The 16,693-nt window shown below is 37.6% G+C and overlaps 1 protein-coding gene across 1 annotated transcript in view; it reads left to right on the forward strand.

Annotated features, from left to right (window-relative positions):
- ELP2 (elongator acetyltransferase complex subunit 2) overlaps window positions 1-16,212 on the forward strand; it is a 39,129-nt gene extending 22,917 nt beyond the window's left edge. The window contains exons 13-22 of the mRNA XM_063398333.1: window positions 1,530-1,718; window positions 3,796-3,865; window positions 5,423-5,518; window positions 5,638-5,695; window positions 10,151-10,223; window positions 10,626-10,812; window positions 12,405-12,526; window positions 13,018-13,160; window positions 13,699-13,812; window positions 14,784-16,212. Of these exons, the coding sequence (XP_063254403.1) occupies window positions 1,530-1,718; window positions 3,796-3,865; window positions 5,423-5,518; window positions 5,638-5,695; window positions 10,151-10,223; window positions 10,626-10,812; window positions 12,405-12,526; window positions 13,018-13,160; window positions 13,699-13,812; window positions 14,784-14,940 (1,209 nt within the window). The 3' untranslated portion in view covers window positions 14,941-16,212. The remainder of the gene's footprint in view (window positions 1-1,529; window positions 1,719-3,795; window positions 3,866-5,422; window positions 5,519-5,637; window positions 5,696-10,150; window positions 10,224-10,625; window positions 10,813-12,404; window positions 12,527-13,017; window positions 13,161-13,698; window positions 13,813-14,783) is intronic.
- The last annotated feature ends 481 nt before the right edge of the window (window positions 16,213-16,693 follow it).

Genomic DNA, 16,693 nt, shown 5'->3' on the forward strand with positions numbered 1-16,693 from the left:
ACTGAGTTGAGCATCTGATGTTTGCCTTAGCAAGACACAGTGGATGGTTCGGATATTTATGGAAAGTTAGTATTACAGCTCAGTATTCATGTTTTTCCCTATACAAAGGAAACTAAGTGTTGAACGCAAATAAGCATCCTTTCTTAAAGTCTCAGTTCTGATATCAGAATATCAGAAAAGAGGATAACCATCAGCTTCAATTTGCATGCAAATTTGCATCCTGATTTTTCTGGAAGAAGCTTACTGCATGACTTATACACCTCTCTCTTTGTTTGGGGTCTGAGTTTTTTGTGTTTTTTCATTCTTGCTATGTGTTGTGTTGTATGCAAAGATGTACCCAGTAAAGGGTAAGAAAGCTTGTTGCACTGTTTGATTTTATCTTTTTTTAAAGAATGAATGCTTTTTTCTTCACTGAAAAATAATCAAGCCCTTGTGAAATCATGAGGGTTTGTAGGATGTCTCAAATTCTCATTCAGATCCTTTCGGAAACTTCAACATTCAAAACTCAATTGAATTTTTAGGGTGATCTGTGCAGATTACAGTCAATATAATGCCTTTGCTTATATTCATATGAAATCTAGTTTTGGCTACAGGCATTGGAATATTGAAGTAGTCTAAGTTATTTCAATTGATTCTGGTTCTGCTAGCTCTTAACTCAAAAGCGCACACTGGATTTTTGCAACTGAAGTATCATCTAGGTTAAGTACCAAATGACACTTAGGAAAAAGCTCTTCATGAAAGTTTGTTAGAAAATAAATGGGTTTTTTTGAAGAGTCATTTTTCTCATGTGTAGAGTAAGTCAGATTTTTAGAAAAACAAAATAATTTCTTTTTTGCTAATGTTCTTTGTTTAGTATGACTATAAAACTAGCTTGTCTTTCTGTTTTGTTTAACTGTTAATTCTTGTTTACTTGGATCAACACTTGAAGAGTGGATCGGATATTTCAAGAAAGCAGGAAAAAAGAAAACACTTCTACAATTATCCAAATTTTCCAGATTTTTTTTTGCAAGAATCTATTATGGTTTTGTCAATTTTTTGCAAAGCTTCTATTAAATGTCCCTAAACCAGGACACACTTAAATCAAGTATTTAAAGCAAAGAGGGAAGTAGGAACCTGTAGCCTGCTGACAGCAGTGCTGCTGTTCTTTGTAAAAGACAGATGAAGAAAGCAAGGTAATTATCACCACCTTTCAGACCTACAGTCTTGAAAGTAGTAGGATACAAACCTCTTTTTGCTTAGGCAAATTATGTTCTGTTCCTGACTGTCTAGCACAAAGAAGTCACAGTAAGTGCCTTAAACACATCTGTGCAGGGACACAGCTTACTAATTGCAGGAATGGTGTGGTGGAAAAAGGATTCAACTGATGTATGTGAGCACCAGTTTTATGCACATCAGTAGAAGATTGCTCTTAACTTTGCTTTGTATTAATAAATTCAGAAGGTTAACTAGTAGTGCTTTTTTTGAGCTTTAAATTGCCCTGCTTCTCTGTTTAAGAATTGTGTTTTAGCTGAGTGTCTGCTTATTTTAAGGTAACCTGGCATGAAATTGCCAGGCCTCAAGTACATGGGTACGACCTGCGCTGTCTGGCAATGATCGGCCGGTTTGAGTTTGTGTCAGGAGCAGATGAAAAAGTGCTTCGAGTTTTTCGTGCTCCCAAGAATTTTATAGAAAATTTCAGTAACATCTCTGGTATCCCAATGGAGAAGCTCTGCTCCCATGTGAGTATGCTAAAGCAGTGCTAAGTGAAGAGAACCCTCTTAAGCTGTAAAATAAGTTAATACTTCAGAAAATCTCAGATTGCACTAAACTTTGTAAAAATTCCTTTCAGTTATGATACTGAAACCATAACCTTGTTTTTCCTTTCCCTTCTGCTTGCTTCCATGTGAGTTGTTTCATGTGTGTTTTTATGGTGTTGTCGTATGAAACGGGTTCTGTTTGAAAGCAAACAAGACCTTGTGTAAGAAGATTGAAAAGAGTGTGGGTAAATTTTAAGTAACTCAAACCAAAGTTGACCAGTGTACACACTTTTGGATTAAGCAAACAATAAAGCCTGTTGATGTGTTTCCCCTTAATTTAAGGATTTAAGGTTGTAGTAGTCTTGTCTAGATCTAATTATTGTTGTGTAGTTATGTGTTGGTATTACTATTTTTTTTTTTGTAATTGCATGCTTGGAAATAGCATAAAGCTTTCTGCACTGTTTTTATTTCTTGCATACAAATATCTATAAATATGTACTTGCTCATGCTTTATTTCCTTTTGGCATTGGAAATTTTCTTGAGGCCTTTACATTCCAGTTCTTAGTTTGTGGGTATGTCAGGTGTCCTGTGTTGCTCTTCTTTGTTTGCACCCCATCTGCATTAAGGTCTAATTCTGATTTTGTCTGCATTTTGTGGAGCAGACCTCATTCAAGATAGTTGCCTCTTTACAGTGCCTTGCATGCTCTTTGGATATTTCACTCAAAAGCAGGGTTTTCCGTGCAGTTTCTCAGAGATGAATTAGCCTTTCTGTTTAATTTAACAATTGAAATATCTGGGTTTGAAATAGAATAATTTTCTATAGCAAGAAGTTACTTAAGTAGCTGTTTAGTGCTTTAATTCCACAAGACTTAGTAAGCATTTGCATTAATGACCATGGTACAAATAACATGGTACTTTTATAAGGCTGGCAGATGTCATTATTTTACTTTATATAGACTTTTCTTATTGGCTCTTCCTCTGAGTGCTGTTTTTTGATTCATATCACAAAGTGTTTCACATGGGCTTTGGTAAAGAGGAAGATTTCATGAACTCTAATTATACAGCTGCTTTTAAATAGCTTTCTTAAAATTGTTTTCTGTGAAAGCTTTTATCACTAAAGTGGGGAAGCTTTTTTTTTAATTTGGCTTAAATGCCTTCCCCAAAAAAGTACCAGAAACCAAAAAACAGCTTTATATTCAAAAAGGGTTGAGTAGGATTATAGTCAGTTCAAATCTGTCAGATCATATTATACTTTGGGTTGTAGTGAGGAACCATTTTTGGTGTGGAGGCCTTATGCTTGTTGAGGTCTCTGATACATTTTCTCATCGAATTATGAGCATTTGAATACATTCTAAGCTGTCACCTAAAATATTGATTTAATTCTGTAAAACAATCTTTCTTTGAACTTTTCTGATACCATAAGGAAGTGGGTTTACAGCTATTAAATCTTTCTTTATCTCTACACAAAGGTTCTCAAGTTCAGTTGCCCTCTATAAATTTTTACTCTTTCCCTATACCATTATGGCACAATTTTCTGTCTGATGATTTGTCTTTCCCTTGTGCTGCTTTAAACAGTCACGTATTCCAGCCACATCTCTGTACTATTTACTGAGTTGTGTTTCAAGTTGTGGTCACAGGCAGTCACCCTCTGTTCTCTTTTCCAAAATGCTGCTTTATAATTTCACTTCAGAACAACGATTTCCTAGTTCTATTGTGTTAAAAACTGCAGTGCTCTCAGCTAATAGATTAATTGTCATGTATGTGCTAGAATAAATATAATTGTGCATGAAAACCTGCAATTAGTGTTGAAGAAAATTCCTGAGCTGGGGCCTTAGAGAAGCACTTTTTTTTGTTGTGTGATTTTTTTTCTCCTTCCTGCCAGAGTACTGGTCTTTGTTTTGTCCAGGGTATGTTCTGGACAAGAGTTTTTCGAAGTGCCCCCTTCACTTCTCTGGGAAAGTAACTCTGGAAACTGTTGAGGATTCCTTAAGCTGAGGCCTTTAGAATCCAAGCATATGTGGCAACCTGTGTGTAACCTTTCTTTTTTTCTTTAATTCAGCAATCATCTGACCTTCCAGAAGGTGCAACTGTGCCAGCTTTGGGATTATCCAATAAAGCTGTTTTTGAAGGTATTGCTAGTGAGAAAAAATAGTTGTGGTGTTTCATGTGGAAACTTTATTTAAACTATTGTTTTAGTGTATATACTAGGTCTGTAAATGTAGACTTGACTGCAAATTCAGAATCTAGAAATAAAATCATGCAAAGTGTTTATTTCTTTGCTAGCACCTAAACATGGTGTTTAAAAGTAAAAAAACAATAAGGAAGAATTAGTCAATAGTAATTAATGTCTTAGGGAGGCAGTGGAGATTACATTGTGGGGGAACAAGGAAGGAGGGACAGACATCTTCCTAGAATATGAAAAAGTATTTTCCTGAGACTGGGAATGAGACTAGAGGTCTGTTTTTTTCATAAAGTCTCTGGTAAAAATGCACTATAGTGGAATGTACAAATTAGGTCAGACCTGTTTTTTCTGCTTAAAGCTTTATCAGAAGGTGTGATCTACAAAAGGAGGCTTTTTAATTAGCTTAGTCTCTAGGGTCTTCAATGGCAATAAGGCAAATTTTCCTAAATCATTTGTGAGATAGAAAACAACTCTGTTGTACTTCAGATAACTTGTAAAATATATTCTGGCAAAGTTTTGAGTTTTTCCAATGAGAGAGGGAACAAAACTTCCTTCTTCTAGATTATTGCCACACACAGAATAAGTAATTTCCACTGATTTCACGTGACCCAGCTAGAAGCAGCACCATGAACAGGACTTCCCTGCACTGTCCACCACTGCTCACATGGTGCTGTCAGCATTAATGGCTTAGGGTAAAACACCACAGAGATGTTCTCACTTACTCTGCAGAGGAATCTTCATGGTGAGCAATGCTCAGATAGTGGTCTCAGATGAAAGTTGCTCATTGCATTTTCAAAGACAGCAGAGATGGGATGAATAAGAAGATAGCCTTCACTTTGCTTTTTCTCTACCTTCTTTTTGAAACTGCTGTGCTTGAGATGTATATTTGGCAAAAAGGTAGATTCCGTCTGAGAGGAACTGTTTCCCATCTCTGTACCTTTTTCTAATACCTTCACAATGAAGGACAGAGTTGAATTTTAACTTACAATTAACTATTTTTGGTTACCTCTGGTACTTTTGCTTAAAGCTAAGGACTGAGCCCTCGGCAGTTTTGCTGAAGTTTGAAAGTTGTAGATACACTTGCTCAAAGTGGGTTTTCATTTAGTGATCTACATCAAATTTATGAACTCATCACTTGTATCAGAGATTTTTGTCTTAAACTTCTTCAAATACAGAAGGAAAGGTTTAACACGGGAAACACAGGTTGAACTCTGGTGAACTCTGGTGACTGCTTTGCTCAGTGAAATTCTTTTTAGTAATTTCTAAAAGATTGTGCCAATGGGGAGAGGTCAATTTCAAAATGAAGGTTAGATTATTACTTTTTTAAAATCTTCTCATTCCCATAAGCATTAGAATAACTAACTTCTAGTATTCATATTACAAGCAGAGAAACCTAGTTTCAGCTACTTGTAAAAAATATAGATTTTTTTACTTGTATAATAAGTCCTCATATTTCCCTCCTTTCAAGTATGTTCTTTATCTAATGAAGTCCTTACTTTGATAGGAGATATGGCTGTTCAACCAGATGAGGATGAAGAATCATTTAATACCATTTCGAATCAGTATCCAGAGGTTTATTTTCAACCCTTGATCCTTACAGGTATGAGAATAATTCCTGTTGTAGGAAATAGAGAATGAGGTTCATTGGATATAAACTTGAAGCATTTGAAGCTGATTTGAAAAATTCAAATTTGAATAGGCTGTACAAATCTTTTTTAGAACCTCCACCAGAGGATCATTTGCTGCAGAATACCTTATGGCCTGAAATTCAGAAGTTGTAAGTTTTATTTTTCTCTTTCTTATTTGTTACAAAATTTCTAGAAAGCTATTGCAACATGTTAATGTAGCCTGTCTTGTAACTCTTCTCATTTTAGTATTTGATTTGTAATTTGATTTGCTTGTAAAATAAATAAATTATATATATATATAAAAATTCAGAAACAGTGAAGAAAATGGCAGTTAGAACTGATGTGTCACAATTTTATTTTACTTGGTTGTTTCTCCTTAAAACCTTGTCTGTACTGAAGGTCTCTCTGTGTAAGGAGTTTCCTGCTACTTTCCACTCTGTGGCACAGGCTTCAGATGTGGAATGGAAGTAGAGGCTGAGGCCCCACTGGAGGAGCTTGCCCCTAGTGCCTGTCAGAGTTGTAAGGTGCACTAGAAGGAAGCAGCGGCCAAAGCAGGATGTGTGCCTAGCGGTAGAGCAAAATGGTAAATGTTGAGTAGGATGGTTACAAACCCAGTTGGGGTATTGAATGCTGACAGAGTGGTTGTCAGTTGCAAAGATAATGGAGGTAAGTGGTCGTGATAATGGTTTTGAGGTTGCAGGGTTTTAGAATTCTTCAGCTGTGTTTTCTTCCTTTTCTGAAATTCACAACAATTTTCACATTAATTTTGTCACCTGATTTGCTCCCTAAGGATCCCAGTAACATGAGGCTGTACTTTTACAATCTTCAAAGTTTTAGTATCAATCTTCAAAGTATAGCACAAAGAAATTGAATAATCTCGATCTCTTGTGGGTTCATTTATCTGAATCTCCTGAAAGGGGTCACAGACTGGAACAAGAAGAATGTTGAGCCTTTGCTGATGTTTACAGCTACCTCTTTACATTACCAGTTTTTGAGGGAGGAAATAAAAAGCTTTAAAACACACTATGCAGCTTGCTGTCATTTGACTGAGGGGGAAGTTCTGTGGGAGCTCATCTTTGCCTTCAATTGGGCAGTAAATCTGAATTTGAATGCTTTTAAGCTCTATTACTGTGTTTGTACTCAAAAATGATTTTAGGAGGAAAGCCAGTGGATGTTAGACCATATCTGCACATTTTGTAATTTCTAACTGTTACTTTACTGTTTCTTCTGTGCATTCTATGGCTGCTAATGCACTCACATAAGTAGACTGATAAGGGATGTTTTTTAAGTAGTGAAAATGAGCCAAGGCCAAAATTCTTCTTCATCTGCCTTTGACATTTCACAAAGTCTAGTGGGACATTAATATTTTATACTCAGCTATGGGAGTGCTGCTTATCTGCCTTTATATCCTGCATTCATTAAAATAACTCCATTTTATGACAGTCTTCAGATGACTTTTATCTAAGCAATTCTTTCTGTTTTTAGAGACATAGCTAATGATATAGATTATTTTATGCAAGAGCAACAAGATGTAAAGCATTCATAGACTTTCAGATTTTTTGCTCAGAGTAATCTTGAAAGAGGTAACATGAAATCGCATAATGTAGATTTCAAGTTGCCATAGCAGCAGAAGAACAGTGTGAGGCACTGACTTGCTAAAAATAGCTTGTTTGTCATTGACATTTGTATATTCCTAGCTCTAACTTGACACCAAATTTTGAAGGATTAGTGTTGGGTTTCGCAAAGTGTTTGCTTGAGGAGATTTTAGTATGAAGAACTTGCTGAATTTTTTACATAATATAATAACTTCAAAAATACGGTAAATCTTGTGAGAATATGCTAATCTTTATCCCCTTGGAAAATTATTATAGAGAGTTCATATACAACATGCTGAGATTAAAGCCTGAGTGTTGACATAAATATATATGTCTTGGTTTGAAAGACAGATATCTGCTAGGAAGGGGGCAGGACCTCCCTAGAGACGGAGAATTCGAATCCCCTCCCTCCAAATTATTCTAATTTAAAAAACTAAAGGAGCTTTCAGACAGAGGTATGGGGATAGGAATAACAGTTCTTTACTAGTATATATGACAAAACAACAAACAAACAACAACTACAGCATCAATAATAAACAGAACCAAGAACCTTGAGGGTTTTCTTTCACAAAAGCCCGGGGCAGTTTGATCTCGGTGCCCCTGCAGGACTCCGAGAGGCCGAACTGGAAGGAAGGAAAAGTCCCGGGCCGGTGGATGAGATGAGGAGCTCTGCGCTGGCAGCTGGAGCAGCAGGGGTGTCCCGGCAGGGCTGGGCAGGGCAGGGCTACAGAGTAGCAGGGGAACCTCAAAGCTCCAAAGAAGCAGCGGCGGTGGGGGGAGGCTGGAGGAAGCGAGCTCAGGATTCCCGGGTACAGGAGCAGATGACGGTAGATTTCCCAGGATGAGACAGAGGCAGAGCGATGGCCATGAACTCTTCCTGTAGCGGGGGCAGCTTGACCGTCCTCCTCGGCGCTGAGAGCAAGAGTGAGCTCCCCTCCCCCAGATCTGTCTTTTTGCCTTTCCCAAACCTCGTCATCTCTCCCCTCTGAGGGACACTCCCAGGGACTCAGAAACAATAGGTGTAGCCTCGTGCTGCCATGTCCCTCAAGTACTCCCTTTTGTTCTGACTAAGTAGTCATCAAGGCCTCTTGGAAACTTATGGGAAAAAATTCTGTAAGTGAAAAAAACCCCCAAATCTAACCCCCAACAATATGTATGTACATTTCATGTAATACACTTGGAAGCTGTTTCTTTTGCCACTAGAAAATTACTGTATTCCTTTGTCTGGACACTTGAAAGTCCAGTCAGTCTACCTGTGCATTAAAAAAACGCTACAAATTGTACAATGCTGAGGCAAAATTACCAGTGGTTGAAAATGTCATTTCACTATTCATTCATGCAGTTACTTCTCTCCATTGGGAACCTTTATTTGGTGGTGCACTACGCAGTGAGGAAATCAGATTTTTTGTATGGGATCAGGGGATGGGACTGTATTGTAGCTCCTATGCTGTCAAGGCTCATATACACTCCTTTAAAACAGCATCTCCTGTTGCCAGTAGCTTAACTCTTTTCACTGGAGACAGCAATGGGCTGTACAGCTGCTGGTCTGACCTAGGATAGTCCTACTCCTGTAACTTTGCAAGACACAATATTTTATGTTTTCTGTTAAGTTAATTTAAGAATGGTTACATTTTGGCACTTCCATTTAGCAAAAGAAGCATTACATGTGGAAGCTTGAAATGTTTCCATCAACTGCTTTTCAACACTACTTTTAGGAGATTAAAACTAAAACAACTGAGGATTTGTTTCACGGTTATTTTCTTGTCATTGAATTTCAGGAAATTTATACTTTTGATGCAATAAGTATTTTTTAGTTTTAGAAAAGTGATTCGCAGTGCTTTTCACTGCAGAACAGTCTCCAGGAATGTGCTTTGAAAGTAAGCATTATGATAAAACTCCTGCTGGTGGCAAATTAAGAGTAGGATATGCAGTAGTACCTTCATCATTATAAGATACACTCAAATTAGCAACTGAACATTTCAGTTAGGGCTACACACCAGTCCCTCTCCCTGTTGAATGGTCCAGGCACAGTTACGTTTCATAAAAGCCAGTGCATTCCGAGTCTTCAGACATGGCTTTGGCGCCCTGTTGATGGGATATGCCCAGCGGCGACGCTTCGGACTCAGTTCAGGAGATCCAGACAGTAATTTGTCATTTATGTAGGTGGCTGTTCTGGCTGCAAGTGAAATCCCATAAACATCAGTCCTGTGTGAGAAGTTAACACTACTGACCAAAGGAGTTTCTTAAGTGAACTGCCCACCTCTTCAGAACTAGGAGAATCATAGCAAACCACCCCACCCAGCTGGTATTGAGCTGATACTTATCTACTGTTTATAGGTTGCATCTCCAATTTTGGTTTACTGCCAATCTTTTTTGTGACTGATTTTAATTTCTGTTAGTCTGTAGGAATTTCTCCTTATTAGTTAAATACCAGTCTGGATATATGAGCTTGAATTTCAGCAGAACTCATGCAAAGACTGATTAAAAAAATGTTTCTAGAGAAGGCTAGAAATTTGGGGGGTTCTACAGAGGTTTTTTCCCTTTCCAACATGATGCTTGTCCTTTAGTTCAGAAATCTTCTTGCAGTATTTCACAGAATAAGCATCCTTGGACTGTGTGTTTGTGACATATTTCTTCAGTGGATTTCAAGTATGTGGATTATGATTTTTATTGGTATTAATAAACTGCTTTTTAAGAAAATAAGGATACATTAAATGCTGCTTTAATGTGCTTTGTAGTCATTAGAGTGGCTTTTGCAATGCTGATGCTTTAACACTATGGATGGGGCTGGAGAGATTTTTCCGTAGCCAGTTTCTAATGGAAGAATTTGTGCAGATGTTTAGACTGAAAGTTGAACAAATTATTGGGGATGTAATACGGAAAGAGTGGTGAGAAGTTCCTGGCAGGTGCCTTTCATTTTTGAAAAGGGATTTAAATTAATATAACAACTTTGATACATACTGCAAAAATGACTGTGATGTGTTAAATTTGTTTGCATGTGTATTTCAGATATGGACATGGATATGAAATTTTTTGTGTTGCTTGCAATAATTCAAACACTGTAATTGCCTCGGCATGTAAGGTAAGCAAAGATTCTAGCACCACCTAGTGAAAAGTGCTCTCCGATTTCTAGGGCTGAATTCTCTTCCTTCTACAAAATGTGAAAGATTCTGTTTAAGTGACAGTTGCCTTGCAAAGGTGAGAGTGGATTGCCAATAAGTTATTATTCCTAAATTGAGTATGATTATTTGAAGATATTAGTGAGATAAATTTTAACAAATATGAGTCTGAAATGTTTTCTTACTGATATATTGTCAGCATTACAAAAAAGTAGGGAAATGGTGTTGAAACTTCTCAGAGGAAAGCTGAGTTTTACTTGATTGCAAGCCTTAAGACAAGCTGTCTAATATCTTAGTACTTTAAAGTGTATGGCTTTTATTCTTGCTCTATTAGTTCACACTGATATTTTTTTCCATCCATACAGGCTTCCAAAAAAGAACATGCATCAATTATTTTGTGGAGCACTACTTCTTGGAAGAAACTGCAGAGTTTGTCTTTTCACAATCTGACTGTTACTCAGCTGGCATTTTCTCCTGATGACAACTTTTTACTAGCTGTTTCTAGAGACAGGAATTGGTCGCTGTGGAGGAAACAAGATTCCTCAGAGTCAGGCAAGATACGTGGACATACACATTTGTAGACTTGGCAGTTTGCTCAGTATTTTTGGCTGCAAAATATTTGAAAGAGAATTGATAAAATATTTTAATGAACATTTTGCTTGCAGCTTTGAAGAATTATTAGTGTTGTAGGCTCTTGTGGATTTAAGAAATGCAATTCATGTGTGGAAAGATAGAAAGAAAATTAAAATGCAGAGAAGAATATAATTTAGATGGTGCTTAATTGATGGATGTAATGAAGTCTGCTAGCCCTCATGCCTTCTGCATGTGATTGTATGTTTGACTTACTGAAATCAAGTACCCAAGCTGAACTTCAGATTGGCATTCTGTCAAGGAGAGACAGAATTCACTGCACAGTTCTGTGCAGGCATAGCCAGAAGGTTCAGTGCTGCACCCATATCCTGCATAGGCTGCCTTGTCCCTGCTAGCATGGCATGACACTTTGAGACACTTGACAGGATTAATCTCTGTCTTTGGTGTGGCTTTCTGATAATCCTACACAATTGATTAATTTGACTAGAACTGGCTATGTCTGAAAAAAGAGCTGATAGTGAGGATTCAGTTGACTTTCTCATTAAGACTTTGAGCTTGCGAAATCATGAGGAGATTGCTATTGAACACTTTAATAGAATCCTAGAACAGATGCTTGTGCTGAAAGCGATTATCGTTGCACTCTTGGCTTAATAGGATATAAACACTGCTGGGCTCTATAGAATGTTCTCAGGGACTTGGCAGTGAGTTTTGGCCCCTTCAGACAGTGTCCAGTTGTATCCTGGCTTGAATTTCTGTTCTATTCAGACTTCTATTCTAAAGCCTGGCATACTGTCCACAGTAGTTACACAATGTTTCGGGATAAGGATCATGAATACTCATAGCAAGTAGAGGAAATCCTCTTTTCATCTGTTCATCAATAACCCTTCTGTCTACAAATAACATCATTATCTGTGTAAAGCAAAACTGCTGCTATTGGCATCCCAAGAGGTGGTTATTCAAAGTTTGTGCTCCAAAATGACAACCTTTTCTACTTAGGAAAAGCATTCCCATTTACTGATCTGCTGATCAGATTTAGTGCCAGATGTATACGTGCTGAAATACAAGCTTGTCTCTTTGGGAACACATTAATCTTTACAATTGGACCATTATGATTTGAACAGTTGGGGTTTTACTGGTAAATAGGAGCTTTAGTGAAATTACTGGGGAAATGTGAACACATGGTAAATGTTGCACTATTCAAAAAATTCTGAAATCAGTGTTCTTAAAAACCTTGATAGAAATAACCTGAAGATGTTATACTTGGACTTAAATTCTTCAGAAAAAGAAATACATTTAAAATATTTAGCTCTTCCTACTGTTTTAGGGCTATAAGGGCTTACTGATACATTCTTGAACAGGTGCTAGTTATCACTGTGGTAAGTGCTGGAAAAAAATATCCATGTAGTCCTAAGTATTCCCAGTTGCTTTAAAGATGAGTAGAGTAATATCCAAGTATTCTTCCAGTTCTGACACAGAGTTAAGTAAGAGTAACAATCACTTTTAATATGTAAAGTAGTTGAAACTAGGCTTTTGCTCTGCATGTTTTTTTACAGGACCAGTCTTCACTTGCTGTGCGTACACAGATAAAAATACAGCTGTTCACAGTCGAATCATTTGGTCCTGTGATTGGACACCAGACAGCAAGTATTTTATTACTGGTAGTCGGGACAAAAAGGTAAGTAATGTTAAAGGAATTTAGAAAGCCCAGAGTTACTTTGAACATCTTTCAGAATAACAAACACTGTGTTCTAATGAGCCCCTATTTTATATATACACAAAAATCTTATTGCATGTATTGGTACAGAAATCAGTGATACTTTCATAAGCTAAATAAAGTGCTTGAATATGTATATACAAGACCGTAGGCTGCCAGTTGGACATTCTCACTTTCTTTTTTCATGCAGTTAAGACAAGCATATGTCACATAATTCTATGGGTCTCATGTTTTTCTTTAACTTTCAAACAGAATCTGGTTTTGTTGTCAATAACTAATGAAATCAGACTGCCTACAAAGTTGAAGCTTTGTAGGTAGAGGGGTTTTTTGCCATTTTTGTGGTCATCCCCTGTGTGCTGGAATTATTTTAATTAAGTTATTCTTTATGTTTTTGTATGCGCATTTACAAGAAGATTAAAGTGGAAGTTCATGGATGACTCTTTTTCTTACAGGTCATTATCTGGGGCCAGTGTGATTTGTCAGTGATTACTGAAGGGAATGAGCTGGATTCAATCAAGCCTTGTTCAACAGTGCTAGATGCTGGGGATTCTGTGACTGCTGTTGGTATCAGCCATGTGCTTACTCCTGATGGAAGGTATTACTGGTTTTCTGTAATGTCATTTTGTGTTTAATCTGAAATTAGTATTTATCCCTTTAGTCAACTAGTTTCCTGTGGCTAAACAGCTCCCAAAATCTACCTATCAATTATGTTGACTATTCTTTAACAGAATGACCTCTACCTTTTTTCTTTCCTAGCCACCTTTTCAGGTGTATGGTGACTTCTCCAAGCAGTGTAACAAGAAAAATGAAAGTGGGAGAGGGGAGGGAGAGACACATGAACATACTTGAAACACATTAATTCTTCCAACAGTATTGACTGATCTGATGTTGTGATGACCTCCTTAATTTTTCCTAACCAAATATGTGTAGCTGGTTTCTGTTTTGCTCATTTTTTTTTTGTGAAGCAGCTTCGATGTATTAATTTTTGTCATGGAAAAGTAAATACTGATTTGAAGGGCAAGGTGCAACAACAGTGCTTGAGTGCCAGTTCTTTCTATCCTGCATTAGAACTGATCTCATGGAGCTGTCTACTGTAATTTCTAATGAAATGAATTTAATTATTCTCTTGATAGATACATTGTTGCAGTAGGCTTAGAGAATGGGAAGATTATCTTGTACACATGGAAGCAAAGTGGGAAAGACCCAGCACTGGCTGACTGGACCACAAGTGTTGAGATAGATAACAGGTATGTCTTTTGAAGTGAGTTAGGAGCAATGAAATATTATTCTTCAGACTAACAGTGCTGGAGTTCTGTTCTTATAGTATGAAATATATGAATCTGGTTTATTTCTATACCAAAAAATGTTATCTTTTTAGGAAATGTTTGATCCCTGAAAATCTAAAGATGTCTTGAAGCAAAACCCAGAAATAAAAATATTGGTTATTTAGATGTGTTAAAAAACCTCCCAACAAATACGAACAAAAACTAGAGGGGTGTTAAACCCCAAAATACTTCATGTTATGCAAATGCTTTGAGAAGTATTACCCTTTGTTGGCCCTACTTAAAAAAACCCCTTTACCTTTAGTCATAAATACAATGACAGAAAACACTTAAGAGAGAGTGGAAAGGATCACTGTCGATGTACATCAGCAAAATGTTTTTGAGTGGATGACAGCAAGCTTTCGAGAGCAGTTCCCAGCAGAAACCAAAGGAATGACAAGCTATATGTGGGGCTGCTGTGGTGACAGCTAGAGAGACTCTGTGGAGGGACTTGGAATGTTTCACTTGAAGCACTCCCCTGGGTTCTTCTATCACACACTGGCATTGATAGTAACGGAAATGGAAGTTGATGGTGACTTGGGTCTGTGTGTGCTTGCAGTGAATGGGAAAGAGACACCACATAACAGGAAATCGCAGGCTAAAAGCCAGAAATCTGTCATATCTAAGTAACTGAGAAACTTGACCTCCAGCTTAATGTGGTAAAACTGAAAATCAATAGCTGTTTGAATTATTGATGAGCGAGAGGATAAAATGTCATTAGTGTTAATGACCCTATTTAATAAGAACTTAATACCTGCTGGTTGTCAGAAGTCAGTTTTTCCTCAGTTGGTAGTGTTAACTGAAGAGTACTAATTACATGAATGTTGACGTTTACACTCTCATGCCCAGCTGTGTTTAACATTTTGCAGTTACGTATGGATTTCTTTTTGTTGCAGCCAGTGTCACGCTCTTGCTGTGAAACGCTTGTGTTGGAGACATCATGCAGGCAGAGCTGGACATAACGATGAGAACAGCAGCAAGTGGTTGCAGCTTGCAAGTTGTGGAGCCGATCACAGTGTTAAAATATTCAATGTCAACAGATCTGCTCTTTAGCAAGACAGCAGGCCTGTTCGTGCCAAACAGATTCATAGCATTTTATTTCAACTTTTAGCCACTTTGATAATTGAATTTTCTGTTTTCTGCTGGGGAAAATAAAATACCTGACATGTAACTTATTAATGCAACTTTGGTGGAAGTTTGAAATGTCAAATATTTTTCTAACCCTGAAGTTCTGGGAATATGAAATATATGTTTTGTTTGGTGAATATCCTGGAACTGAGGGATGGGAGGTGGGGTAGGGCATGGGAGGATAATGAGAGAGCTTTGTTTGCTGTGACTCGAAGGATAGGTGGGAAGCTGCTGATACTTAGGTTCTTCTGTGCTTGAGATTCCACCTGGAGTTATGATTTTTTTAACTCCTCTTGCTATTGAACTTAACTGTTAGTGGACCTGCCAGTGCTGCCAGTGTGTGTTCAGGGATGTGCAGCCAGAGATCAGGGTTAAACATGAAGCTTTCTCTGGTTGCCTTTGAATGGCTATTGCAGCCCTGGTCCAAGTCTGAGGCCACTTGACTCTAGAAGGAGTAGTTTGTGTTCAGATGCTTGGACAGGCCTGCTTGATTTAATTCCTTTGTTCTGCTGTACAGTGCTGAACTCATATTTCTTGGTCAGGTGGGGCTTAAAGCTGAACTTAGAGACCACTTAAATCTTCTGATGTCTCCCCTGTGAGCCCTCTCAGAGCAGACTGTGATAGAAGGGCCACCTCTGAGACTGTCAGAGGGCTATCCTCTACAATTTGGACTGGAAAAGCTTATGGATATCACTTGGCAGGAGCTAAAAGGAGGCAGCCATTCCTTACAATGGCTTTGGGCTCTTCCTGACTTTTGAGGGCTCCCTCTTTGCTCTGATGAAAACAAGTTAACTTAGTTGTCTGATAGTGGAATTCAAGCAGAATGCTACTAGACTGAGAGTACTTCAGACTTCAAGTCAGCAGGTCTGTATCTGATTCCAAAGTCTAATTTAGAAATTAGTTAAACTTTGAGAATGAAATTATTGTTATTCCAGAACTGCTTGCTACCTGTAACTGGCAGTGCAGAGGTAACTGGAATTGTGTTTAACGTTTTACTGTGTTGGATATTTAGATTAAGAGTGCAGCCCTTTCATAGTGGGCTATATTGTTTTCAGAGTAATTATGGTTTATGCCTTGAAAGGTTTTGTATTTTACCTCTTCATTTTCAGTTCTGTTTTTCAGCCATTAAAAAAAAAATCCTTTAAAATGGGGACAAGGGCATAAAAAATGATAATAAAGATGATTTGCTACATTTTACTTGTGGTACCCAGTGCTTTCCTTACACTAGTGCTTTAGCATTCAAGCATAAGAGTATCGCATTTCACTTGTCTGGGAATTTTTAAGGAACTATATCGTGGCAAGAGAAAGACATGACTTACCACTCATGAAGTTTCAAAAAGCTGCCAAAAGCGGGACTTTATTCTGTGTCATAATTGTAATGTTGTATCTTACAATTTGATTATAATACTGTACAATTCTTTCCAATAGTAGTACATCTTGTTCTGTGGCCACTTCTGGATGTAGGTGACAGTGAAACATCATATTAGTTGTCCCTCTCTTTCATTTTGTGAAATGCTGTCATTAAAGCTACTAGAGGACTTAGTAATCCATTCCATTACCCCTGGGACTTGGTGACTCAATCGCATTCATTGTTCCAGCTTTAAATGCACCAGATTAGTCTGTTGGTCTCCTAATTCCAAATGTTTATAATAGACACTTCTAATTTTCAATTAAGTTA

This window comes from Prinia subflava, chromosome 1 (assembly GCF_021018805.1).
Source record: "Prinia subflava isolate CZ2003 ecotype Zambia chromosome 1, Cam_Psub_1.2, whole genome shotgun sequence".
In the NCBI taxonomy this organism is placed as follows: Eukaryota; Metazoa; Chordata; class Aves; order Passeriformes; family Cisticolidae; genus Prinia; species Prinia subflava.